This window comes from Carettochelys insculpta, chromosome 2 (assembly GCF_033958435.1).
Source record: "Carettochelys insculpta isolate YL-2023 chromosome 2, ASM3395843v1, whole genome shotgun sequence".
In the NCBI taxonomy this organism is placed as follows: domain Eukaryota; kingdom Metazoa; phylum Chordata; order Testudines; family Carettochelyidae; genus Carettochelys; species Carettochelys insculpta.
In genome coordinates this window covers 250,292,898-250,318,770 of record NC_134138.1, presented here as the reverse complement: position 1 = coordinate 250,318,770, position 25,873 = coordinate 250,292,898, and the positions used below count along the sequence as shown (strand labels likewise).

General features: G+C 42.8%; 1 protein-coding gene and 1 long non-coding RNA gene across 2 annotated transcripts in view; one reads left to right on the top strand and one right to left on the bottom strand.

Moving 5' to 3' along the window:
• The window catches only part of LOC142008330 (uncharacterized), a 144,297-nt gene extending 130,530 nt beyond the window's left edge, over positions 1-13,767 (bottom strand). The window contains exons 1-2 of the mRNA XM_074985511.1: positions 13,689-13,767; positions 10,890-11,171 (exon numbers count right to left, since the gene is read on the bottom strand). Of these exons, the coding sequence (XP_074841612.1) occupies positions 10,890-11,171; positions 13,689-13,767 (361 nt within the window). The remainder of the gene's footprint in view (positions 1-10,889; positions 11,172-13,688) is intronic.
• A 1,149-nt stretch (positions 13,768-14,916) lies between these two features.
• Positions 14,917-25,873, top strand: part of LOC142008925 (uncharacterized) — a 66,621-nt gene continuing 55,664 nt past the window's right edge. The window contains exon 1 of the long non-coding RNA XR_012644269.1: positions 14,917-15,009. This is a non-coding gene — a long non-coding RNA (uncharacterized LOC142008925). The remainder of the gene's footprint in view (positions 15,010-25,873) is intronic.

Genomic DNA, 25,873 nt, shown 5'->3' with positions numbered 1-25,873 from the left:
CAACTTTCTGCTTGTAGGGAAAAACTTGTAAGAGGGGACAAAAGTGTCTGGTTGGTTCCTAATGATCCAAACTCAAGGAAGGTGCAGCTTTGGAAAGGTGAGTGAACCTTGGGTTGGAGGGTGGGGTTGAGGAGGGTTAAAGGCTGGGGGCAGTTTGGGGCCATGAGCGGGAGGGAGGGTTAAAACCAGTAGGCGGCTCTGGTGGAGGAGGTGGTGGCTTGTTCCTCTGGGCTGCAGCAAAGGTACCTTGGGGAGGTGCAGTGGGCTGGGGGGTTCGGAACCGGATGGGGTGGATGTTGGGAGCTGGTTGAGGGGGTTGTGCAGGCAGCTGTGGGAATGTTGGGACTGGGTGGGGGGGTGCTCTGGATCTCCCCTACCGCCCCCACCCCGGCCAGGAACCCTGCAGCTGACTCATATAAACCGGGAAGTTCACTTGCATAGTGAACAATGGTAAGTATATGTGTCCCTCGTTTTAGCAAGTACTCGTAAGTAAAGTGCTCATTAAATGAGGGATGAGTGTACTTTAAAACTAGCTTTGACTTTCTAGTGGGATCCATCGATGATTATAAGTCTAGTTCTTCTGTGCATATGGTCCATACAGCCAAAGAAACCTGTACAAGAAAAAATTGTCACTGGAATGGGAACATTAATTTAGATGGATCATGCTGCTCAAGTGGAACATATAACCAAACATATTGCCTTGTATGTGAAGAGGGTGTACGTATCTTGGAATTTATGAAAGTCAGTGTTGCAGATGTCAAAACATTCTGGTTCCATATTGCACAAGTCAAGTATTATATTTTTATTTTAATAAAAGCTTTTCCCTAAGTGACACACCTTGTGGTGAAACAAAGTTTCTACAAGAACCACTCTTTAGGTAGCTGAACAGTGTGGTGGGCAGTTAAGCCCTGGAATGGGTTGCGTAGGGGGATGGTGGAATCTCCATCTTTAGGGATTTTTAACATGAGTCTTGACAAAGTCCTGGCAGGAATGATTTAATTGGGGGTTGTTCTGCTCTGAGCAGAGCATTCAACTAGTTGACCTCCTGAGGTCTTTTCCAATCTTAATCTTCTATGATTCTAACAGAGAGGGAGCCGTGCTAGTCTATAAACTACCAAAACAAAAAGCAGTCAAGTAGCACTTTAAAGACTAGCAAAATAATTTATTAGGTGAGCTTTCATGGGGCAGACCCACTTCTTCAGACCATAGCCATACCAGAACAGACTCAATATTTAAGGAACAGAGAACCAAAAACAGTAATCAAGGAGGACAGATCAGAAAAAAATGATCAAGGGCCAGACAAATACCCGGAGACCAACTACTCCAAGATCGGCCCCAAAAAGCCAAGAACAGAACACCACTGGTCATCACCTACAGCCCCCAACTCAAACCACTACAACAAATTATTAAAGACCTACAACCTATCCTTAATCAGGATGCCACACTCCAGAAGGTCCCAGGTGACATGCCTGTTCTCTCCTACAGACAACCTCCCAACCTTATGAGGATCCTCACAAACAGCCACAATCTATACCCCAGGAACACCAGTCCTGGAACCTTTCCTTGCAACAAAGCCCGCTGCCAGCTTTGTCCACATATCTTCTCTGGAAATACCATCACTGGACGTAACCACGGAATCACGGGCACTTTCTCATGCTCCTCTACTAACATCATATATGCCATCATGTGCCAACAATGCCCAGATGCTTTGTATATTGGACAGACTTCTAACTCCCTTAGACAAAGGATTAATGGGCACAAAACAGACATCAAAACACTCCAGATCCACAAACCAGTTAGTCAACATTTGAATGGAATGGAGCATTCTGTTAAAGACTTAAAAGTATGTGTGTTACTGAAAAAAGACTTTCGCACCGTTCTTCAAAGAGAAACAGCTGAGCTGGCTTTTATATTCAAAAATGGCACATTAACATGTGGTTTGAACCGGGATGGGAATTTTCTGAGTCACTATAGGGGTTCGTCTGCATACTTGGCTTAATCTAATTCTTGACCTTCCCCCCGCCCCCTCCATTCTCTGATTTGCTCACCTTGATCATTTTTTTCTGATTTGTCCTCCTTGTTTTTGGTTCTCTGTGTCTTAAATATTGAGTCTGTTCTGGTCTGGCTATGGGCTGAAGAAGTGGGTCTGTCCCACGAAAGCTCACCTAATAAATTATTTTGCTAGTCTTTAAAGTGCTACTTGACTGCTTTTTGTTTCTATGATTCTACTAGACTAGGGAACCATCCCTTTTTTTAAACTAAGGGCTCATCTATAACAGAAAAAATTAGTGCATTGAAAATTTAGGCTGTCACTTTACAGTACACTAGCTACTCCATACCAACTCCACATGTGGACACTCTTGCTGTGCTTTAACATTTCCCATAGTATGCTGCTTTTTGGGCCCTATTAAATATGAAGCTTTTCCACAGTAAATTTCCACAGGGGGAGTTACTGTGGAGTAGCTAGTGTGCCATAAATTCACACCCTAGATTGCTGCATGCTAATTTGCCCTTTAGAAATGCTTCAGAGGTAGTCAGAAAGAAGGGTGAGACCAGCAGGAGCTCCATGGAGAAAGGGATATGGGATAAGCCCTTGGAGAATCTTGGTGAGCAGTTCAGGATTTAAGAATCTGGCACTTTCTTAGGAAAGCCTTGCAATTACAATTACATACAAATGATCAAACTTGAATATTTTGACTTATCTCTGTTAACTAGATGCAGTTTTCTCTAGCGGTCCTCTATACTCAGTACAAAGGAAGTACTACACTGGGAATACTAGTTAGCATTATCTAAGGTAAAAAATTTTAAAGGGCAACCAGGTCAAGCGGGGTGGGCAAGATGCCGCCCACTGTCCATATCTAGACTGCCCTACACATCAGGCACAAATGTTCCATAATGCCCTGCTAGGCACTGGAAGGTCTGGATGTGATTTTTACTTCTTGGTATGGAGGTTTTTGCTAGGATCAGCAGTGCTGACAGCTGCCACGGGCCCCAGGGCAAGGTCCTGGCATTGCCACCTTCACCACTACCAAGTCCTTGGGAATGAAAGGTCACTGTAACTAGAGGTTTTCTTGCCATTTTATCACTGAGCCAAAGGGTTTGATTTGATGGGTTTGGGCTTTAAGCCCCATTTGTTGCTGTCACTGTCAGTAGTTTTATGTTTGTCATATTTGCGTTGGATTATCTTCCCCATTTCTCCCTGTTTTGTAATCAACTCTGAAACGTCTTTCCTTGTTTGCACTGGAACATCACTTCCATCTTATTACACCTACACCAGAAGGAAGAGAAAAAATCTACTTCAGCAAATTGATTTAATTCACAGGTGACAGACTCTGGTACAGGGCTGATCCTGCACTTCCGGCCAGGGCACTGTGTGGCATCTTCATTAACTGTTTGCCACCTACATCCTCGAGATAATATTAGAGCCACCAGACCTCCCCAGTGGGGAGGAGCTGCTGGCATTGACACTGGTAGTGTATCCTGGGGAGATGGAGGAAGACCCTGGGACCCAGATACATCCTGATGTAGCCCAGGGACAGTCAACTATAATCTGACTGCTTTGCTACCTGAATTCAGGTCAGCACGTTGTGCCGGGATTTCCTGCTGATCCAGTGATTGAATACTCTGCCAATATTATGGCCCTGGCCTGGGACGTGGTGGAATAGAATGGCCTAGATACCCTTCCCCCGGCCACCTGACCCCTGGGCTGGCAGCCTCCCTACCTTAAAAAAGGAGGCCTGTGTTAATCTACCATCTGTCAGAGCTAGGATGCTAGACACTGTACTACGCTGCTCTGCCTGAGTGCTGGAGTCTTAGACTGTTTGGTGCCCTGCCTGGCCTAAGGGCCTGGGCTTCTAACCTATTAACTGCTCTGTCCTGCCTGAGGGCTGGAGTCTTAGGCTGGAGCTCTGCCTCGCTGAAGTGCCTGGGCTCCTGGACTGTCTATGACTCTGACCTACCTGTGGGCCAGTGTCCCTAATGCTGTTTGGGTGCAACATCTGACTTGTCAGGATAAGTCCCGATGACGGATTAAAGCTAGTCCCAACCCAGAGACCCTTAGCTCTAGAGATAGCTAATTTGCCTCCTTTTACAGATCATCATTCTAAATATGTGACAGTGCAGAGGTGTGGCCTTCTCTGGAGATTGACTGAGAGGAATAGCCATGCATTTCTACAATGTATAATCAACATACCAAATGTATTGTCTCATATGAAACAAGTCTATTTAATGCAATTGGACAAATATGTAGTACAGATGAGTTTCCAATAGCTTTATGCATTCACTGTAATGCTCACTATTGTTTCTCCAGTATGCTTTATTCTTTGTATTCTATCCAAAAATGTCACACACTCCACGGTTGAAATGGAGGGTGTTGGTATTATAAATATTTTTGACAAGTCATGCTACTGCTTGTTTCCTCTTTATGTCTCCTGTTTATATTGTACATAACTGACATTCTATTTACGAGAATTATCACACCAGGTTTCAGTTATGTACAGTATATCATTCTTGACTGCTTACCATATTCCTTGTGTTTCTGGTACAGACCTTTTACTAGGGCTAATATTAGACTTTTTGTCTCATTCACTATTTGTTTCAAGAGAACTTCATCTCCTGCTTTTCTTAGTGTGCTGTACATAATGGCTATGTAATCCAAAGTAAACAAAAGCATATCTTCTACTCTGTTCCTACCTTTATTTAAATATGGTCTAACAGGTCTTATTGCTTTTGAATATGGGACGTTGATCCTCCTCCAGATTACGTGCAAATCCCACCGGTCACCAATAAAGCTATTTCAGTATCAATCATTTTAGATCCCTCTGTTCTTCATCATTGGTGCCTTCCATCAGCTGGTCTTCATTATCAAACTTCTTCCTTAGCTTGTAGTTAGTACAGCAGAACCTCAGGTATTACCTAGGGCAGCCATCTTTTCTTTTGTCTCACATCCTTTAAGTGACTGATGAACAATGCAAGTCTTCCTTTCCTTTTTGTGCTCTTTTTTTTAAAACCACACAGACTAGATGGTAGGAAGTCCTTGGAATTAGGGTATCCAGCACCTTTTTTTGACTTGCTTTACTCTGTACCAAAACTTTTTTTTTTTTTCCAGAACACAGATGTCTTGTCAAAAGTTCACTAGCCCCTGGTCAATTGCTAACCTCTTCCTTTCCTTCAGTGCTCATCAACTTATATCCATCCAATAACTGTGCTGGTGACCTACCTTGGACCCCTCTTTTTCTTCCTTTTCTCTTTTGTCAAGTACAGAATATTGGTTATGACTGTAAAGGTAAAATAATACTTTGTACTTATACATCATCTAAGGATGACAGTATACTAGCAATCCACTAGCTTCACAATAACCCTCTGAAGTACACATAATCCCCAATTTACCAATTAGGAAACTATAAATTGGCATAGTTGCCTTCATGTATTTAAAATACAATTTCAGGTTATTTTCCTTGCATGGACTAAGTACTTCATCTATTCAGTGTACATATGAATAAATTGTATAACAATTTAACTTTGTTAAATAAACTATTTTATTTGATTATGACATCTCTTTTCCTGTTTCACTATTTTATAATAATTTATTAATTCTGAAAAGAACAAGTACAAAAATGAAAACTCTGAATGTTTTAAAACATATTATTCTGATTTCTGAAGTCATACTCTTGCTTAAATGTATTTTTGAGTCTGTTTCAGGTTCTCTCTCGGTTCCCTGGAGCTGGAACTATGGACGTCTCAGACTGAGAAAACCTTAGGTATCATAAAAGTGTAAGAGATACAAGGCCTGATTCCAATTGTAATTGACACCCATTTCAAGACCTTTCACACTGAGATAGTATAAATGAGAATCAGGCCTTCAGAATATATTTGTAGAAAGATTATGGTTAAAATTCTGTTTAACTTTCCCTTGTTAACAATGTCTGAGAAAAAGTGTTTTCATAACCACTGAGATATACTGCATATTTTATCTGAAGTCTGCTATATAAAAATAGTTATTGATTTTTCCAGATTAAGGGTAAATTAGCTGGAGATGTGCATCAAGGACTCTTACGTACGTACCCATTTGCAACAAAGATACTTACTATACAAATATAAATTGGATTTCCATGGTTTTGGCTGTAGGGCTTGCAAGACGCAACTCTGCAGACTCTTGTCTTGAATCAGATAACTAGTATACTTCCCTATGAAATTTGAAGACAGATCTTTGCCAAAGGGTCTGTATCATTTTACTGTACGCAGATCTTTACTCAATTTAGCTGGTGATGTATCAGCATGAAGAGGTTTGAGCACATGATACTTCATTCTGACCAGAGTTTGTACCTATAATTGTATATCCAGTCTGGAAACAGAAGCATATAAAATGCAAATATTTGACATGTGATGTTCCCCTCCCTTGCCCTGGAAATGGAAACATTTGAAGAGGAGCTTTGATTTCATGTTTCTATTCCAAACTGTGCATGCATGGATAGTTTCATATTTCTATCATGCTACGACATTGCTTGGATTAAAATATCACTGATTAAATGTGGAGTTAGTGACTCTGAGATGAACCTTTGGTAATATGCCCAAGCACTGTGGGACAAGAGGTCATATCATGTGATTCAGAATGACAATGTGGCACTACCAACACAATGTGGGTTTGAGATGCAGTTGGGAAGTCTGTTCTCAGGCTCAGTGACCTTATTTTACTGTGAACTGTCTAAGGAGAGAAGGCAACTGAAGACACCTACATTTATTTATAGTGCTCTCATGCAATGAAGACAAGGGAAGCAAAAATTACAGATTACCAAGAGTGGCAAATTAATAACAATAACAACAACAACAACAATAAAACCACAACTTACATATATACTGAAAACAAGACAAAGTACTTTCCTAAAAAAGTTACCAGTAATTCAGTGATTCTCAAATTTTTCCATGCCAGGATCCCCCTACTAGAGCCCTTCTTCTCATTTAGCAATCTGGGCAAGATAGAACGCTTATGACCATCCTGGTTTAGAACCCCTGCAACAGTTTTTACCTCCAAGACTACCTATCCTCAACAGCAATCTGGAAAAGGAGAATGTGGTTTTCATGGTCATGGTCAACATAAAAAGAAATTATTAAAATAAATTAAAGTAAACTAAAATAATTTAGTTTGAAAGAAAGGAAAAAGTAACCAAGATTTACTATTATTTTAAATGTCTTATTGTTTAAAATACATACCCCAGGCATAATGTCAGAAGCATATTGGGTGTTGCAAATCAAGATGAGGAGAAACAAAGAATTCACTACACAAAAAGCATACCATTGATCCATCTTGTATGCCGCCAGCTGCAGGACTGTAGGCCATAGAAATACACCAGGCTTCTAAATAGGAAATAGATGGGGTCATCCAAAGGTCAGCTAAAAGGCTCCACAGAAATATATTAAGCCCACAGAGATAGGTTAAGCTTCCTGTGCCTATGATTTAATTTGATTATATTTAGCATATGTTAATCCCTGGAAGCTGATTGGCTGATATTGAGAGTTATGTCAGTAAATGTGAAATAACTTAGCATATATTAATCTCTGAAATATGACTGAATTATGGTAGTATATTATCCTATTAAGTGGCAAAATCATACATTTTGAGGGAAGCAGCAAGCAGGCTAAACTCTGAAGGACACCCCAAAAGAAGATTCTAATGGAAAAGTGACAACAGTATATGGGGAGCCCAGCAAAGGAGAAGTTGCCTGTAAAACAGCTACTGCAGCAGCAGTAGCCCACTCATAGGTCTCTGAGGATGCCCTAGACAGGGCACTGCTCAACAACCTTCACCACCTCATGGCATACTTCAGCACTCACTACAATTTCACAGCACATCCAATACAGCAGGGTTTCCTGAATTTTATATGGTTGGGACCCGACTTTTTTTTCATTACCTTTTTTTGCAGCCCAAAAATATAAACGCATATTAAAAAAATGGAAAAGGAATACATTTTCACTGTTTATTATTTATTCACAATAACAATAGCACATAGTGATAATTTGTATATTTTCTAAGGACTTGTATTTTTTTTTCCAAAGACCGGTACTGGGCTGTGGACCACACTTTGGGAAATGCTGCAATACAGTATAATCTTTCATCCAGCATTGCAGCACTGGGAGGTTGCCGGATATTCAAATATTCCGGATAATAGAGAGGTATGTCTACCAATGCATAACACTAAAGAAAAACAAGATATTAAGAAACACACCAAAATGTATGCTGAGTATTTTACTTACCAATAACAGCAGTATTATACACTCTAGACACACTGTATTTATTTGTATTTACTTTCACTATACTTAAGGAAAACATGACTCAAATGTACTTATGGTTAAAATACCAATTATCTGAGAGTTCTGCATGATACGACAGATATGAAAGAGTGTACTGCATATATAACCCAATCCCCTCCCCCTCCCCCAGAAGCAGGCACCCCCAGCCCTCCCCCAGTTCAGTGCTGGCGACTCACCAGAGCCGCCACCGCCACAGAGGTGCTGCTGCCACCACCATGCACTTCTCCCACCAAGTGGTGGTGTGTGTGTGTGTAGAGTGGCAGATGATGTTCCCAGGGCATGGCTCTGAGGAACACTACGTGCTGCTTTGCGGTACACAGGCGTGCCACGGCACACCGGTTCAAGAGCACTGCCCTGGAGAATGGCCATAACTGCTACCCAGCCAGCAGGGGCCACTGCAGCAGCAACTCAAGCAGGCTTCTGTCTCTCATCTAAGGAGTTATTTTATCTCAGCAACAAGCAGCTGTGCTGTGCAATGGCTACGAGCCCATGATCGCTAGCATCAGAGAGTGCTCTTGAGCATCTGTCAGAGCAGAACGACCTTTAAGACTGTTCAGAGGGATTTTTAAAAGCTGTGTAAGTCTTAATCGTCTTCTATTTTACCATCCAATGATTGTGGGGTTCAGTGGTAAATAAAGCTGGGTGTCTGTGGTTTGTGTGAGATCTCTGTCTACCCATCTAGTTGGGGTGGCTGCCGCAGACCCTATGCTCTGTGAGGCTCTGCAGCAGCTGCCTCTTGAACAGGACTTAGGATGGCCTGGGGGTCTGCAGGCCTGATGCAGGGCAGCAGTACAGGTGCCCCTCCCCCACTCACCAGAGAGGAGGAGCTGGAGCACCCCAGCAGCCTGCTCTGCTGCACCCTACTACTCCATCCCCACCCGCTGTGCTCTGACTATGGCAGCAGGAGAGAGTGCCCCGGCCCTAGGTGCTATGCTTCTGTCTGCCATTGTGAAGCAGAGCGCAGTGGCATGGGAGAAAGTGGTAAAATGGAGCTAAGCAGGCTGCCAGGTTGCTACAGCTCCCACCACTGCAACTTGTGGGTATCTGCTTTATATGCAGATGTGGATAACAGCTCATTTTTGCTGATATGGACGTGGATACAAATTTTATATCTAGAACCCTGCAAACCTGCAGATATCTGCATCCACAGAAATCAACAGATCATTTTTGCAGCTGTGGATACGAACTTGGTACCTAGGCAGGGCTCTACCCCACCACTTTTCAAAGCTGATGTTTGATTTTGCCCATGTTCCCAAAGCATTCTGGGTTTGACGAAGATGAATTTACAGTATGTTTTTGGTGTCAACAGCTCAATCTGTGTTTTCAAAAGCATTTGTCTCAGCCACAACTAAACCAGCATATACAGGTTAAGGAGATCAAGTTATCAACCCCCTTTTGGCTGTCCTGCAACATGTGCACTCACTGACTTTTCTCTGAACACAATAATTTACCCTGACCTCCAATTATGGATGAGCAAGGCAGAATGAATTAACTTTCTAAGCCTTGTTAGGATCAAATCAAGGAAAGCAAGAGATAGTTAAGAATAGAACAGGCTGTTGAAAAGGAGGTTGGGCTGGCACACATAGGACATAGAGCATGCAGGCGGAGAGCTGGCTGACTGCACATTTCCCCTTATGTGTCCAGTTCCAAGAACTGATCTTCAAAATAAAACCACAATGTTTGGCTTTTAAAATTCCCCTTTTTCTCTGAGTTTCTAAAACAGGTTAGCCACATTCTCTTCAAAATACATAATGGAGAACTCTTGTGGGAAATGGACTGCTGCATGTAGGGTTTGGCAAGACATGTGGTATGGGGCAGGTATCCAATATGTATTTGCCTCCAGTGTAATCAGTGCAGAATTCATTCAGAAATCAGGGTCACTAATAGTATTTAGGGAATTCCTGCTTTATATACCTATTCTTTAAACTATAGGCGCATACACATCAGCGAGTTCATTTCTCCAAAATGGCCTAAGGTACTCCACAACATACCAGAGCATCCCCTTTTTACCAGGTATTTGAAATTGCTGCTGATATTGGTGTAATGATGAAATACTACTATTCTGGTTTTGTTGCATTAATTCTGCAAACAATCCTTCCATTGCTAAACAAAAAGGTAGGTTTTAGTATTACAAGAGTCTTTTAATTCATTTTAGTCCCTAAATATTTTGACTGATTTTTCTAAGCATGTCAGGTAAATAGCATATATTGCTTCTTCAAACATTCACAAAAAGTCATAACTAAAACTTAACTGCAAAGAAAGTCCACACAGTGTGACATGGCTTTATCATTATTATTAATTTAAAAGTGAACAAGGGATGCTGTGATTCTTGTAATTTTACTTTATGATAACCCTGCATTCTAGTCTATAAATAATAAAATCACTTTGGTCTGTAAAACTGCCAACGACAAAAAGCAGTGTTTGCACTGGCATTAACTGTTGATTCTTCTAGTGAACAAAAAAAAATCATTGAGTAAAATTTGTTTATCTTCAATTCCAGTTACAATCATCCTTTCCAGAACTTGGGTTAAAACAAATTCACATACAAAAAACTTAAAAGTATAGTTAAGGTTACCGCTTACCCTTTCTTGTCTTTAACTCTTCAAAACTCAGAATCACAAACTCTTCGGCTACATCTACATTACTGCAGAAGATCAATCCACTCAGGGTCAGTCTTCTGGGGTTTGATTTTGTGCATGTGCAACATGATGCTATCGGGGTCAAAGTCAACCCCAGTGCTCTTTGCAAGAGGCTAGAAATAAGGAAAGTTGAAGGGCAAAACACTCCTGTTGACCTTCCCCTTCCCTTCAACCTCCCCCTTTGTAGACAGACGTGGAAGTAGACCGCAGATAAGCTGATTATAGCTATGCAATTGGCACAGCTAAAATTGTGTATCTGCTGTCAACATCTATGTCTAACGCAGACAGCCACAAAGAACCAAAAAATGCTCAGAAAAGGTCTTCTCACATATCACCAAAAAGAATGTATTGCAAGAAAAGATTCTTTTAAAAAAATAGAAAAGCTACTGTTGAAATGCTGCTTCCCACAAACTTAGCACTCCTTAGATTTCTCTTACCTATAACTTTAATAATTATTCCTTCCACCACTTTAAAGACATCTAATCCAGATTTAAATAATTTACTCTTCTAATTTTCTGCATTTATTATTCTTATCAGTGCAAAAAGATATTTGATAATATTCCTTATAAACAGTATATTAACCTTTCTGTGGCTGCAGAATCTTTTACAATTTAAGTTTATATTAACACAATGATTATCAGGGCCCTTATCTCTAAGCAAGAACAGATAAATTGATCATGATTTTTTTAAACTTAGCACTGTTAAATACAGAACTGAGCTTGCATATCATACTAATTTTTTTTTGTGGGAGACACTTAATATCCACAACTCTCTTATGCTAAGTCATTGTTCACGCTGGTGATAATCTACCTGTATTAATCATAGCAATAGTTTTGCTTAAAAAACTACAACTGCATCTGTAAGACTTACACAAAGAACTAAATATGTATATATAGATTTTTAACCTGATGATCATTGTTTTCAGAACTTAAAATCCAAAGTCCTATATATTTGGCATGGATATTAAAAATTAATGAGTATTATTCATGAATTATTTGCTCTGCTGTTAATCTCCAAAATTTTGTCTCCTTGCAGTGAAATGTGCTATTAGTCAGTTGCCATTCATCAGTACAAAATTAATTGTATTTCAATGGTTCTATGGCTGTGTCTACACTAGCCCCAAACTTCGAAATGGCCACGCAAATGGCCATTTCGAAGTTTACTAATGAAGCGCTGAAATGCATATTCAGCGCTTCATTAGCATGCGGGCGGCCACGGCACTTCGAAATTGACACAGCTCGCCCCGACAGGGCTCCTTTTCGAAAGGACCCTGCCTACTTCGAAGTCCCCTTATTTCCATCTGCTCATGGGAATAAGGGGACTTCAAAGTAGGCAGGGTCCTTTCGAAAAGGAGCCCCATCTGGACCAGCCACACGGCGGCAAGGTGCGTCAATTTCGAAGTGCTGCGGCCGCCTGCATGCTAATGAAGCGCTGAATATGCATTTCATTGCTTCATTGGTAAACTTCGAAATCGCCATTTGCGTGGCGATTTCGAAGTTTGGGGCACGTGTAGACACGGCCTAAGGCTGTGTTTTTAAGGTTAACAATTCTGAAGAATAAAAAGTTCTCTCAGGTAAGGCAATGAGTACTCTGCCATAATAGATACTAATTAAAGGGCTATATGACTTCAGAAATATCACACAGCGTATTATCATAACTTTGGTTTCAATACAAAGCAAACCGCAGTAATGTAGCACTTTGGTTTCAAAGACTAGTAAGATTATCCTTCCTGATGCCACTGCACAGGTATGTTTTGGTCACTCTACGTCATGTGTACACTACAAAAATAGTAACAGAGAAGAAGCTGTGCTAGTCTATACACTATCAAAACAAAAAGCAGTCAAGCAGCACTTTAAAGACTAGCAAAATAGTTTATTAGGTTAGCTTTAGTGGGACAGACCCACTTCTTCAGACCATAGCCAGACCAGAAGTTGCTTACTTCAAAGTAAAACTTGAAAGTAACAGACTTCAAATTTATACCCTACCTCGAAGTAGGGCACTACTCCATTTCCAGGAATGGAGTAAGGACTTCAAATTTGGGCTCCCTACTTTGAACTTACTTTCAAAGTAAGGAAAACATGTAGACTCTCTGCAGGCTACTTTGATGTAGCACTTAACTTCACACTCAACTTCAAAGTTAGTTCCTTCTGTAGACACACCCTATGTTATTCCACCAAGATACAGGTACCTGTTATTGTATTCATAAACTTGTATCAGCACTCAAAACTGACTTCTGCTTTACATCCACTCCCAGGGAAAGCTGAACACAAAATTTTATTTTTCCAGTAAATTGCAAATAATCCAATATACCACACTTCTCTTTCCTTTGAAGGTTAGAAGTATAAATGTTTTAGTATTGCCAAACCCCCCAAGCCTTAAAAAAAAACCACACACACATCACACACAAAAACATCATAAAATTGGTTTAAAAATTCTGAGATTAAAATAGAGGCAAGAAGGGTGAGGTACCATGTTTTACTTGACCAACATCTGTTGGTAAGAGAGACAAGCTTCCAAGCTATACATAACTCTTCTTTGGGTCTGGGAAAGGTACAAGATCACAATAAAGAAACCACAAATAAAGTAGAATGTATTTGCCTTTTTACTGTTGTAGGTAAGCTTGCAAAAATTTAGCTTTAACGAAAAACGGTGCTCATCTTTACTGGTTGTTGAAAAGGGGTTTTACTTGCCCTCTCTCACCTTCTGCTACATCTGCTTCCAATTATCTACACTTCCACCTACTCTCACACTTTTCCTCATGGCTGTACCCCTCATTATCCCTCTTTACTATCCCTTCCTGAGCTTTTTCAGCCTCCTTCATCCTCCCCATTTTCCTTTGACTCCCTTAGCACTCTGCATTCTTCTGCTGGGCTCTCTCCCACGGTTCAGTGTAACCTCTTCAATCTGCCTTCTGCTTCTCAAATTCCTTTCCCCTCTGCGTGCTCCTAAATCCTCATGCCTGGAACCTTCCCTGCAAACTCCATTTTATCTCCAATCGGTCAGCAACGTCACCCCAGGCTCCCGCCTAGCTATTGCAGCACCGGCCAGACACGACATTGCCCAGCCCCACCATATTACCGACTTTCGCGCTACAAGCCAAAATCAAACTTCCCCCCTTCCCAGAACAAGGCTCACACAGAGCCCCCAGCACTCCGGGACGAGGGCCCCGGCCCACAGCGCGAGGCTGCCCTGGGCCCGCTGTGCGCCCCTCCCCTCCTCCCCCACCAAGTAGTTACGCGAATTTGCCGACCAGCGGCAGCGCGTCAGCTCCGTCTAGAGGCGCCCGCAGCGCCAGGCCAGCACGGCTGTCATGGGGGGCAGGGCCCGGGGGTTTTAATCCAGTGACTGAGAGCGGACGGGAAGCGGGAGGCGTAGTTACGACCCTGCTACAGGAGTGGGACCTGGGACGCCAATGGGACTGGACCGTGTTGCGCCACCACACAGCTTGTCCGGCCTCAGGGGCGCGGCTGCACGGCGCACAGAAAAAGAGCTGGGCCCGTTCTCACCAACCCTTTTCCTGCCCCTCCTCCTCCCCCCCCGTTAGCAACGCGGCAGCCACCTTCCCGCCAACTCCAGCGAGGTGAACAGGCCACGCCTGCGCATAAGGCGCGAAGGCGGGGCGGAGGCAGAAGAGAAGGTCGTTACTGCGTGACGTCACTGCGCGCGTGGCTCTTGCGGCGTGACGCAGCACGTTGCGGGGGAGACCTATAAGTTCCCTTCCCCCAGCCGTTAGCGCTACGGGTTCTGCCTTGGAGGGGTGGGACGTGGCGGCTTCTTCCTATTCCGGGCAACTTCTAGCCTCAGGCCTCGCGTTTCCTGCCTTCGTCGTCCGCGGGGGCGGGCACATTGCTCTGCTGCTGGCGCCGGTCCCGGGGACGGCGCTCGTTGAGGGTGGGGTGTCCCAGCCCGCAAGCGCGTGGAGGGGCTGGTGCCCCGCAGGGCCAGCTGCTGAGCGCCGGCCCAAGCCCAGGAGGATTCCTGCCCCGCCTTCCTTTGGAACCAAACGTGTCCCTGCGCCGCCCGCTCTCCGCTCTGCCTTGCGGAGTTGGGCTTTGAATGGCCGGTGCGGAGCGGTCTCGGGCGGATCCCGCGGCAGCCGCTTGCGAGGGGCGGGGTGGGCTTGCCTGGTTACATGCTGCCTTAGCTGCTGGCCAGGGTGCAGCTGGAGGCGTTGCCACATGATCCTCGGGGGCGGGGCTGACTCAGGCCTAGCGTGGGTCCGGGCTGAGGTGCGAAGGAGTCTGCCAAATGTTTTCCTGCAGGGGGTGAGGCGGCTGCGCTGTGGGGGGCCCCACGGGGTCTGCTGAGGCTATAGCACGTGAGTGTTGGCTGTGGTCTTCATGACACTGCCTGGAACTGAAATGTCTCACATCTGCAAGTGCTTGAATGCCACCTGCACATTGGTGATGTCCTTGCAGCACTGCTGTTCTACAGAGATTTCTGTGTCAGTGGGAGTCTTTCTGGTTGCTTATTGAATTCACCTCACCAAGAATTAACAGGTCTGCAGAAGAATGTCAGTGGTGTGGTTCTACATACAAGGGTTTGCATCTGCTTCATAAACAGGGAAGTAGGAATGTGGAGGGTGTTGCAATGCCCCTGGGTTTTGCACCTGCTTCCCTGCATCCAGGCATCAGCTTTGCTTGTCCTGGTCTCTGGCTGACTGCTCCAGGATCCAGTTGACCCTGGTGGCTTTGCTACCCCCAGGGTCCCACCATCCCCACAAACTTTGCATCCTGTTATACCTGGGGTCCAGGCCGCTGGCCTTAGAGGCGCCACTGCTCCTTAGGGTCCTAACTCTGAGCTGGGGCTCTGGTCCTGGTCTCAGCCAGTGGCTTTGCAGCTGCATCCAGCTAGGTTGCTAACTCTCTTGGATTAGATGTTCGGGATGCCATTTGCATCAATAACATCCAATCCTGGGAAATTGGCAACCCTAGGTGTGACCCCACCCAGGGGTGATGAGATATGCTGTGATGGATGGGAGGTCTGTTATCCTTCTCTAGACATTCAAGCTATTCAGTTAACTAAATTACTTTAAATGGTTAAACCCAGAGATAGTGAATCCCTGAGAATCTTCAGGCAGTTTTATCAGGCAGCTATCTGAGCCAATGGGAGGAGAAAGTGGGATTTGAATTGGAGGCAATAATTTGCCTGGCAGTCTTTTCTGTGGGCAGAAGAGAGAGAGTGAGATGAAATGAACCAGGGGCTAGGTGTCAGAGGGGTAGCCCTGTTAGTCTGTGTCCATAAAAACAAAGAAGTCCTGTTGCACTTTATAGACTAACAGATTTTTTGGAGCATAAGATTTTCTGGGCAAAGACCCACTTCATCAGATGTATGTATGGACCAGGTATGGAATTTTTCAGTAATCCTGTAAGGGATTGCCTCTTGGAACAACAGATATGTGAGAAGAAGGGGATATTTAGTCAGATGTGATAGTTTAAAAATTACAATGTACAGGAAAGGGTGCTTATGTCAGCCTGTGATATCCCAGAAACAAAACCCAAAATTATAAAAATAACTGACTCCCATGGAAATGATTTAGTGTTTTAATCTACCTTTTTAAATTGCTTTGTAAAATTTAGCAGTTAGGTCTTTGTTTTGTTAATAAAATCATCTTTTTAAGACTATGATCTGATTCCTGTACTCTAGAAAGCAGGAGGTTCTGTGTGCTTACCTGCGACTGAAAGGTTAGCTATTAAGAAATTACAGTTTGTCTTCAAGCTCTCTCCCAAGAGTGGGTTAAGATTTTCGGATTATGCCACAGAGAGACATCCCAAGTGTGTCTTCATGGTACTCATATGGGTTTTTCCACTTGGGTGGTGGCAGCATATCACCCAGTGTCAGGGAATCAGTGACCGTTTGGAGTTTTTGCAAGCAGGAGCCTTCAGTGGCAGTGTCCTTCTGTACTTGGAGTGCCAGAATGGGGATCGGTTTTGACAGATGAAAATAGGGGGTGGTGGTGAAGTGTAGCTCATGATCCCCACACTAATAGTAATTCCACTGCCACTAATCTGCTTAACTACACCTCCAAGAAGACATGCCTTTTTAACATCCTGAAGCACATAGCTAGTGCTGCTGAAGATTTAGGTGCAGAATAGGTGCTCATAGAATTGAGTTTCTAATACTAAGAGTTATTGAATCCTTGCTATGCACCCAAAGTGTAAGCGTCAAATTGGTAATACTGTTATGTGAAAATTGGTATAAGTCATATTTTGAGTTATGTGTAATGTGCAAACGTGAAAGAAACAGTTTGTGCCCCAATATGCTTACAGTTCTGTAAGAAGTAAGTTTATACTCAATACAGGGTTAGTTAATGTTCAGTATTTAAAAGTCCCAGAAGTTCTGATTTGCACAGTTGCTTTCATTTATGGATCTTAATTCAGTACCGTTTGTAAAACACTTTGTCTCATATAAGAAGCAAGGAAGCATTACATTTGGTGAAACTGAGGCATGGAGGGAATGTGCACTGTATGAGATTTCAAAGCTAGTGTGTGGCAAGACTGGTTATCAATACTCTGCAGTATCTACTAGATCAGTGGTCATTAGACTGGGGTGTGCTCCCCTGGGGATGTGTGGAGGAACATTCGGGGTGCATGGTGGGACCCAGGGCAGCTCACAGTGGGGATGGGAGTACCCCCAGCTATAATTTAGTGTCTCTCTGGCTCCCAGGTGCACCCCTGCTCTCACCTGAGGGGCTGGGGTGGGGAGGGATAGCTCAGAGGTTAGAGCAGTGACCTTGTAAACCTGGGGTTGTGAGTTTAACCCTTGAGGGGACCTTTCAAGGTTTTGGGCAGGTAAGATTTAAACAGAAAAATCTGTCAGGAATGGTGATAGGTCCTGCTGTGAGTGCAGGGGCCTGGACTCATCCTCTTAAGCTGAGTTGAGCCCCCTACTCCTGTCCTTGTCTTAACCCCTCCAGCCCATGCTTGTCTTGGGTGGGCATAAATTAGCTATTGGAAAAAATGGTAAGGCTTCAATTCAGATCTCAGCTCTTTTAAGTACTTGTCAAAATAATGAAATGTGCGGTACTTGATATTAGTGTAAAAACAAATGGTTTGGTTTCTTGAGTAGACTATTTGCTGTAGTCTTGTTAATAACATTAGCACTGGAAATTACACAAATATAGCATACATCTGTTTACATGGTGTGTGTGTGTGGGGGGGTGTGTGTGTGTCTCCCCCACAGAAAGGCCTTGTGATTGTGCTACGTTAAACTCAAGCATGACTTTTATGTGGCCAGGACCATTTCATGGATTTTTGTGTTGCGTTAAAATGTAATTGTCAAGTATGGAAATACTTCAATGTTTCAAATCTACAGGTCAAAGATCTTACTTTTCTTTGTTCTTTGTTCTTCTTCTCTGGAGGCAAGTGTAATGTCAGATCACATGTATGTGAGCCTTGCGAGAATGCTGTGCTGCTTTAAGAAGTTTTTAGCTGAAAACATTAAACTTATAGTATTAGGAATTATGTTTATTTTTAAAATGGGAAATAAAATTATTGCTGCTTTAGGTTTTATAAGCTTTTGAGCAGTATTAATTCAAAGTACTTATTATTGTGATTTCTGGACTAAAACAGCTTTTAAGCCTTCTGTCAGATTTCAGGATGTGTTGGAATCATTAAAGAAAACAAATAGTCATAGTATTGTAATTTAACGGTATTTAGTACTTTCCAAAATACATGAAACAATGTTGTTGTACAGTGTCCATGAATTATTTTGTGCCTTAATGAATGAACAGTAGACTGAATACTTCAATATTCTATATTTTACTAAACGTAATTGGTGAGATGCTTTTTGCAAGTAAGAATTGACATGGAAGGACTGTTTTATTTGCCATAACATTAGCAGGGTGAATAAAGGTAAGTAAGAAAATCAGTATCTTTACCAAAAATTTTAACTTGCTGATACTATTTATAGTGATACTTGGGCCTGCTCTGCGCTTCAAATTTAGGACAGTGTAGCTGCAGTTTTCAAAGGTATGAAAAATCCACACTTCTGACTACTGTAGCTGCAGTGACCTGAACTCTGGTGTGGATGTGGCTATGTCAACAAACCAGTGCTTCCACTAACCTAGTTTCTGTTCCTTAGGGAGATGGAAAAACTCCTGTCGTAGGTCCTAGCAACCGTACAGCTGTATGCTAGCAGAGCTATGGTGTGCTAGCAGTGCCATTATGGTCCTGATCATGTACACATGGCCTTCTGAAACACTGCAAGATTCCTAGGTGTTTTAGGCAACATGCAACATGTCTTTGAAAGATTCTCTCTGCATGTGTTTGACCCATTCAAAATAAAGGCATTTCTCTTTCTCTTATGACAGAGGGTAATTCAAGTGCCAAAAGAAAGGTGTAGATAGCCTGTCTTTCTCTTAGCCAGTTCTTTAATAAGCATTTCAATGGGTCTGTTGGCTTTAATTATGGTCTGCCTGCAGCCCCTATTCTTGGGATATTTTGCTTTCATCTGGCCCATGCAACTCCACGGCAGCTAATCTCCTGGGCAGCTGTCTAAGTGCTTAGTTCAGAGGGTTTGTTTCTAGTCTGGATATGTCTAGATTCCTTTTGTGCTTTCTATATTATATTGATGTTCGCATTAATACATATGTTCCTAGGTAGGTACTTACAGACAAGTCACCCCGAAGTTCTGATTGTTAAGCTAAAGTGACTCAAGAAATTCAACATATCACTATAAGGCATGTTTTCTAACCCTTGAAATCACTCATGGCTCTTCTCTCAGCCTGCTTTAATTTATCAACATCCTTTTTGTATTGTGGACACCAGAACTAGGCACAGTACTTCAGTACTGGTTGTACCAGTACCAGATAAGAGGTAAAACAACTGTCTTTTTGCTATGTCCTGTTTTGCTGTGTGAATTGCCATTCTGCTTACTTGCCTTGACTTCTGCCATGCAGGTCACATGCAGATAACTATCGAGTACTATGCCTAGCCACTCTCGAATTCCATACAGGATGACACCTGCATGTCATTAGGCAGACTCAGCCTTCCACCCCAGAAACGTAGTCTTGTACTATTCAGTTACTTGCTAAGCAATACAAGCTCCTAACACCATTGTTTTATCAGAGAATGAATATACACCTGACCTCATTAACGTGAGAAGAACAGTCAAACATAAGGGCTATTATAAGAGCTCAGTGGGGAGCTATGCATTTGAGGGAGCATTTGAGAGACGACTTCAGTGGTCAGCCCCAGTAGTGTTCTGTGCTAGACTGTTCTTTGGGTCTGGAACTTCTGTGGCTAGTAGGAATGGTGTAGTTCTTGCTGTGGATTTAAATACATGAATTGATGTTTTCCTGAAGATATGTGTGTGATGGTACTTGCTGTGTGTGTATAAATAGCATGTGCTTTGAGTACCACGGTGTAGTCTGTAATGTGTTGTGAACTAATGATTATAATTATATTCTTACCAAAATAGAAAGTTGCGTGGCAAAAGCGGTACAGGAAAAAAATTGTGCAAAAAAGGAAAATCAATGTAATTAGACTTTGACATTGGAAAGACAGCAAACATTTCTGTCGATTTGCAGTGCACAAATATACCCCATTGTGGCTACACGTACACTGACCTGTGAGAAATGCTGTTTGTGAAGATGTGGGTTTCTTTGGTGTTCCTTGATAACACATGCTTACTGATGTTTCAGATATGTTGTTTCTGTGCACAGCACTACTCTCCAGTCCTAGCCGTAGTAAGGACAACTCACTAAAAGCAAGAAGCAGTGGGGAAAGAATGTAGATGGCAGGAAATACTAACATTTTGATCCTTATTGCAAAAGTATGAGTGTAGGGTATTAGCAGTGAATATTACCACTGTTTTTCAAAGGTGGTGGTGGTTTTAGCTGATATCTCACTCCTCAGGGTCACTAAGGCTCAAAGAGCATAGCTGCTGTTGGTATCCTGAAGCTATTAGTTGTTCAGGACTGTCAAAACCAAAAGGGATTGTGAAGAACTACAAAAAGATCTCAGCAAACTGAGTGATTGGGTGGCAAAATGGCAAATGAAATTTAATGTGGGTAAATGTAAGGTAATGCACATTTGGAAAAAATAAGCCAAATTACACGTACAACATGATGGGGTCAAATTTAGCTACGACAGATCAGGAAAGGAATCTTGGAGTTATAGTGGATAGTTCTCTGAAGACATCCACACAGTGTGCAGCGGCAGTTAGTAAAGCAAATAGGATGTTAGGAATTATTAAAAAAGGGATAGATAATAAGACGAAGAATATCATACTTCCCCTATATAAAACTATGGTACGCCCACATCTTGAGTACTGCGTGCAGATGTGGTCTCCTCACCTCAAAAAAGATATATTGGTATTAGAAAAGGGCGACTAAGATGATTAGGGGTTTGGAACGGGTCCTATATGGGGAGAGGCTAGAGAGACTGGGACTTTTCAGTCTAGAAAAGAGGCGACGGAGGGGCAATATGTCAGAGGTATATAAAATCATGAATGGTGTGGAGAAAGTGAATATAGAAGAATTATTTACCTTTTCCCATAATACAAAAACTAGGGGACACCAAATGAAATTGATGGGTAGTAGGTTCAAAACTAATAAAAGGAAATTTTTCTTCACACAGCGCACAGTCAACCTGTGGAACTCCTTGCCGGAGGAGGCTGTGAAGGCCAGGACTCTCTTAGGGTTTAAAAAAGAGCTCGATAAATTTTTGCAGGTTAGGTCCATAAATGGCTATTAGCCAGGGGTAAAGTATGGTGCCCTAGCCTTCAGTACAGGGGCAGGAGATGGATGGCAGGAGATAAATCACTTGATCATTGTCTTCTGTTCTCCTTCTCTGGGGCACCTGGCATTGGCCACTGTCGGCAGATGGGATACTGGGCTGGATGGACCTTTGGTCTGACCCAGTATGGCCATTCTTATATTCTTATTTGGGCTCATATGCCACTAGTGAATAATTCTCAAACTGTGGGTTGTCACCCCAAAGTGGGTCAAAGCCACATTTTGTTGGGGCTGCCAGCTTTGGTGGTAGGCTTGCTGGGACCAAAGCCTGAGCCCCACTGCTTGGGGTTGGAGCAGAAGCCCTTGGACTTCAGCCCTAGATGGCAGGGCTCAGATTACAGGTCCCCTGCCTGGGGCTGAGTCCTTTTTCTTTGGCTCCCTCCCCAGTGCCTTCGGGTAGCTTGGGTCACATGGGCTCAGGCTATAGTCCTCATTGCTGGGATTATGTAGGAACTGTTGTCAGAAGTCAGTTGTACAATGAAGCATGACAATCCTGTGTTAGCTTGTTCCATTGCAATGGTGCCAGCCAAAGTTGTCACAATTGTATGGGAAAGCAGCCTACTGAGGAGAAAGACATAAGGCAGCCATCTCTGAAACTTTCAGGAGAGGACTTTAGGGTCTCTCCATCTAAATTTCATTTAGATCTCTCAGGAAGATACAAGGGACTTTCCTGTGAACGTGGACAAACTGTGCTGTGTGGCATTTCCTTGTCTAACCCAGCAGGAGGATGAAATCAGATGCCAACTGTGCCTCTATTTTGTTATACAGGAAGATGTAGCTGTCCTAGTAAAACTTTCAAAAGCTAATACCTATGTTTTGTTAACTTCAGGTTAGGCTGGATGCTGTAAGAACAAATGCATGCATATATTTACTATGGGTTCCTTCCCCTTCATTGGTCTCATCCATGCTTGGTTGCCAGGGCTGGCTAGACAGCAGTGATGTCATGAGCAGGTCCTAGGTCATGGCATGGCTGGAGTCACTGCTGAGTCTTTCACTCCTACGTTTCATTGCTTATGGCAGGGGTCCTTGTCTCTGCTTCCTCTGAAGCATCCATTGTGGTCTCTGGGATGATAAGTGTTTCTGTAAAGTGTGGCACGCAGCTCATTATGAAAGTGACAGGTATGTGGCTTAGCAACAGCTGTATTATTGTGCCTCCTGGTCTTGTGGTGTGTTTGGCACATTTTCTTTGCTTTCACATGATGTTGCTACAGCTTCCTGTTGTTCCCCTTTGTCAGCATTCCCCAGACGATCTGTTCATAGATGTTCACGTTTCTGTGGATTGTTTGTACTTTTGCATACATAGCCTCTTCTCCCCATGGGCCTAGGAGGTTCTGGATCTCCTGTCTATTCTAGGTGGGAGTTTCTCATATATATATATATATATATATATATATATATATATATATATATATATATATATATATATATATATATATATATATATATATAGACCTAGCACAGGCATGTGGGCAGTTGGACTTAAGGGGTAGCTGCTACGATTACGCTACAGTGATCTGTTGACCGAAGTCCCTGTTGGAAGAGATTTCCCAACAAAACTTCTATGGACAGTACAGCTGCACAAAAGCCAATTGGAACAGCACTCCACTCTATCTACAGAGTCGCTGGACTGCCTGGCTGTTCTCTTGATGCAACAGGCACCCAGAAGCACAGCAGACAAGACTGCCCGTTGTTATGGATGCCCTGTCTGTTGAGAGAAGGGCCGCCCCCCCCAGTGTCCACACAGCTTTTTTTGTTGACAGAATCTGTTGACAGCAGCACTATACCTGATGGCTGAGAGGCAGACCACTGCCAGCGAAAGTGCTGAGTTTTGTCGACAAACTGTTGACAATGTATTTTTTTGTGTGGATGTTCCACCAGTTGGGTCGACAAAACCAGGATTTTGTTGGCATAACTCGCTAGTGTAACCGTAGCCCTACTTGAGTAACTTTGAAACACCTTTTCCTGATTACTCAAGTTTTAAAGAGGAGGTGACTTTCAGTCTCTCTGACCTCTGGGCAGCGGAGTTTAATAATGTGACCAGAGAGATCATTCACAGGCAGTGGAACATTGTTGGAAAGATGCTGGAGGACTAATATGGTCAACAGAGGTCAAGCAATGTCTGCACTAGCAGAGCATTGACCTCATTACATTGGCTGTGGCTCCACACCACTGTATTGCCTAAAGGGGGTGTAGACATGCACAGATATTTTGCAAGGTAGCTTATGTCAAACTTAAGTGTGAGTAGGGGTGACCATCTGTCGCATTTTTCCCAGGACAGTTCCTTATTTAAGCTGTCTCACAGGCGTTCTGACTTTTTTAAGGAAATGGGCAAATTCTCCTGTATTTTGCAGGGTGCCTGGTGTCTCAAGGCAGCTGCCTCTGCCACTAGGGAGCTCCTCCACTGGGAGGCTGCCCCATTCCCTGACACCCCACGGAGGCAGCTCCACTACTGGTGAGCTCTGCCGTGAGGCATCCACCTCATTTCCAGTTATTCCCCTGAGGCTGTGGAGCCTCCATCCTCCACTCCTCCTCATCAGATGGCTGTGGAGCCCTCATCCCATATGCTTCACTGTGGGGCAGCTGCCCCCCATCACTGAGGAGGCCTGGCATAGAACAACAGCTGCCACCCCCATTCCTGGAGATGGGTGTCCCATATTTGCCATAGGGCAATGTGGTCACCCTACTGTGGTCCCAAGTTCTAGGATTATCAGTGCAATCTGAGTTCAGCCTTTGGGGAGAATTTTGTTCTCCAGGTAAAGTTTGAGTGGGGAAGAATCATATCTGTCAAGTTGCTAGAACCCAAATAATGGGAATCAGTGTGTGGCAAAGAATCAAAATGCTGAAAATAAAAACTATCCATTTAGGAAACTGAAAAATCCCCTGGGCTCCTTTCTTTAACAGAAGGAATCTTCCTATAATCTTGATTCCGTGATACTTAATTTGAGGTAAGTATTTTTAGGGAAATACATATAGTCTGTGTGGACTATAGATCAATTAAATGAAAACATGTGGCATCCCTTAAAAATGAAGTGCATATAAGAGGTATGGGGAAGAATTTCTTTTGAAGCTTTTACGTTGAGAGGAGAGAGGGGCCAGGAAAGTTTGAAAGCAAGGAGCTATGGGATACTACCATCTCTGGTCAGTTTCAGTACATCTTCTTCCCTAATATAAAGTCAGAGACATACACAGTTACAAATAGTTTAAATTTCTACAAATGTTTATCCAATATACGATATTTTAAAATTTTAACTCTATTTTAATGCAGATTTACAAACTGTTAAACCTGAGAGATTTTCTTTGAAAACTTCTTCTATTTCAGCATTCATTGTTGCTATCTATGTAGTCTTGAGTACAGGAGCAATGGATCAGTCTGAATTTTTAAATTTGTTCATTACTTGCCATATAAAGACGAAAAAAAATGGCTAGCTTTATTGTCCACATTCCTCTCTTATGGTATCTACATAATAAATTTTGCTCTCTATTTGCTTGAGTTGCTAGATGTCATTATTTTGTGTCTTATACTTTTGTCGGAGCATTGGGTAAAACATGCATACTTATTTGTAGGGTTTCTCTGCATAATTTCAGTTTCATAGTGTATCTCTCTAAGAAGGTCTTGGGCTCTCAGGTATGTCTCCCAGTGTACCTGAGAGTTGTTGGACTCTTTAAAATGTGGGGCTTTAGTCACAAGGCACGTGAGTAGGAGCAACCATGTGACTTGCAGTGAGTAAGACAGAAATTAACTCACCTCCTAGATAGGGCAGTAGGCTGAAGAGATCCAAATTTAAAGAAGCTCTAGTAGTGAGTCTTTCCACAACAGCCAGGAAAGGGTTATCTCATGATGAAAGCTGTGGCCTTTCATTTCCTAACAGTAGAAAGCAGGAAAGGTCCTTGGTAGTACATTGTATTGTTTTGGGCATATTTGTTTCATGTTTATTCACCTCTGTGTAGCACAAGTATGTAAAACCGAATTTGAGCACTGAGCTCTTTTGGACTGCCTGTCTGGTTAACCTGTCTACCCACTGGTTTATGAGCTGGTAGTACTGTACAACTGCTTATTGGCTTAGATGTTTACCAGCTTACTGTGTAACAGAAATGGATGAACCTCTTCAGTTCTATAGCTTGGTGATTTCAATATGTCTCAGTTCATTCAGAACAAAGTGGATGGTCTGGAGATAGCACACTTTCAGAA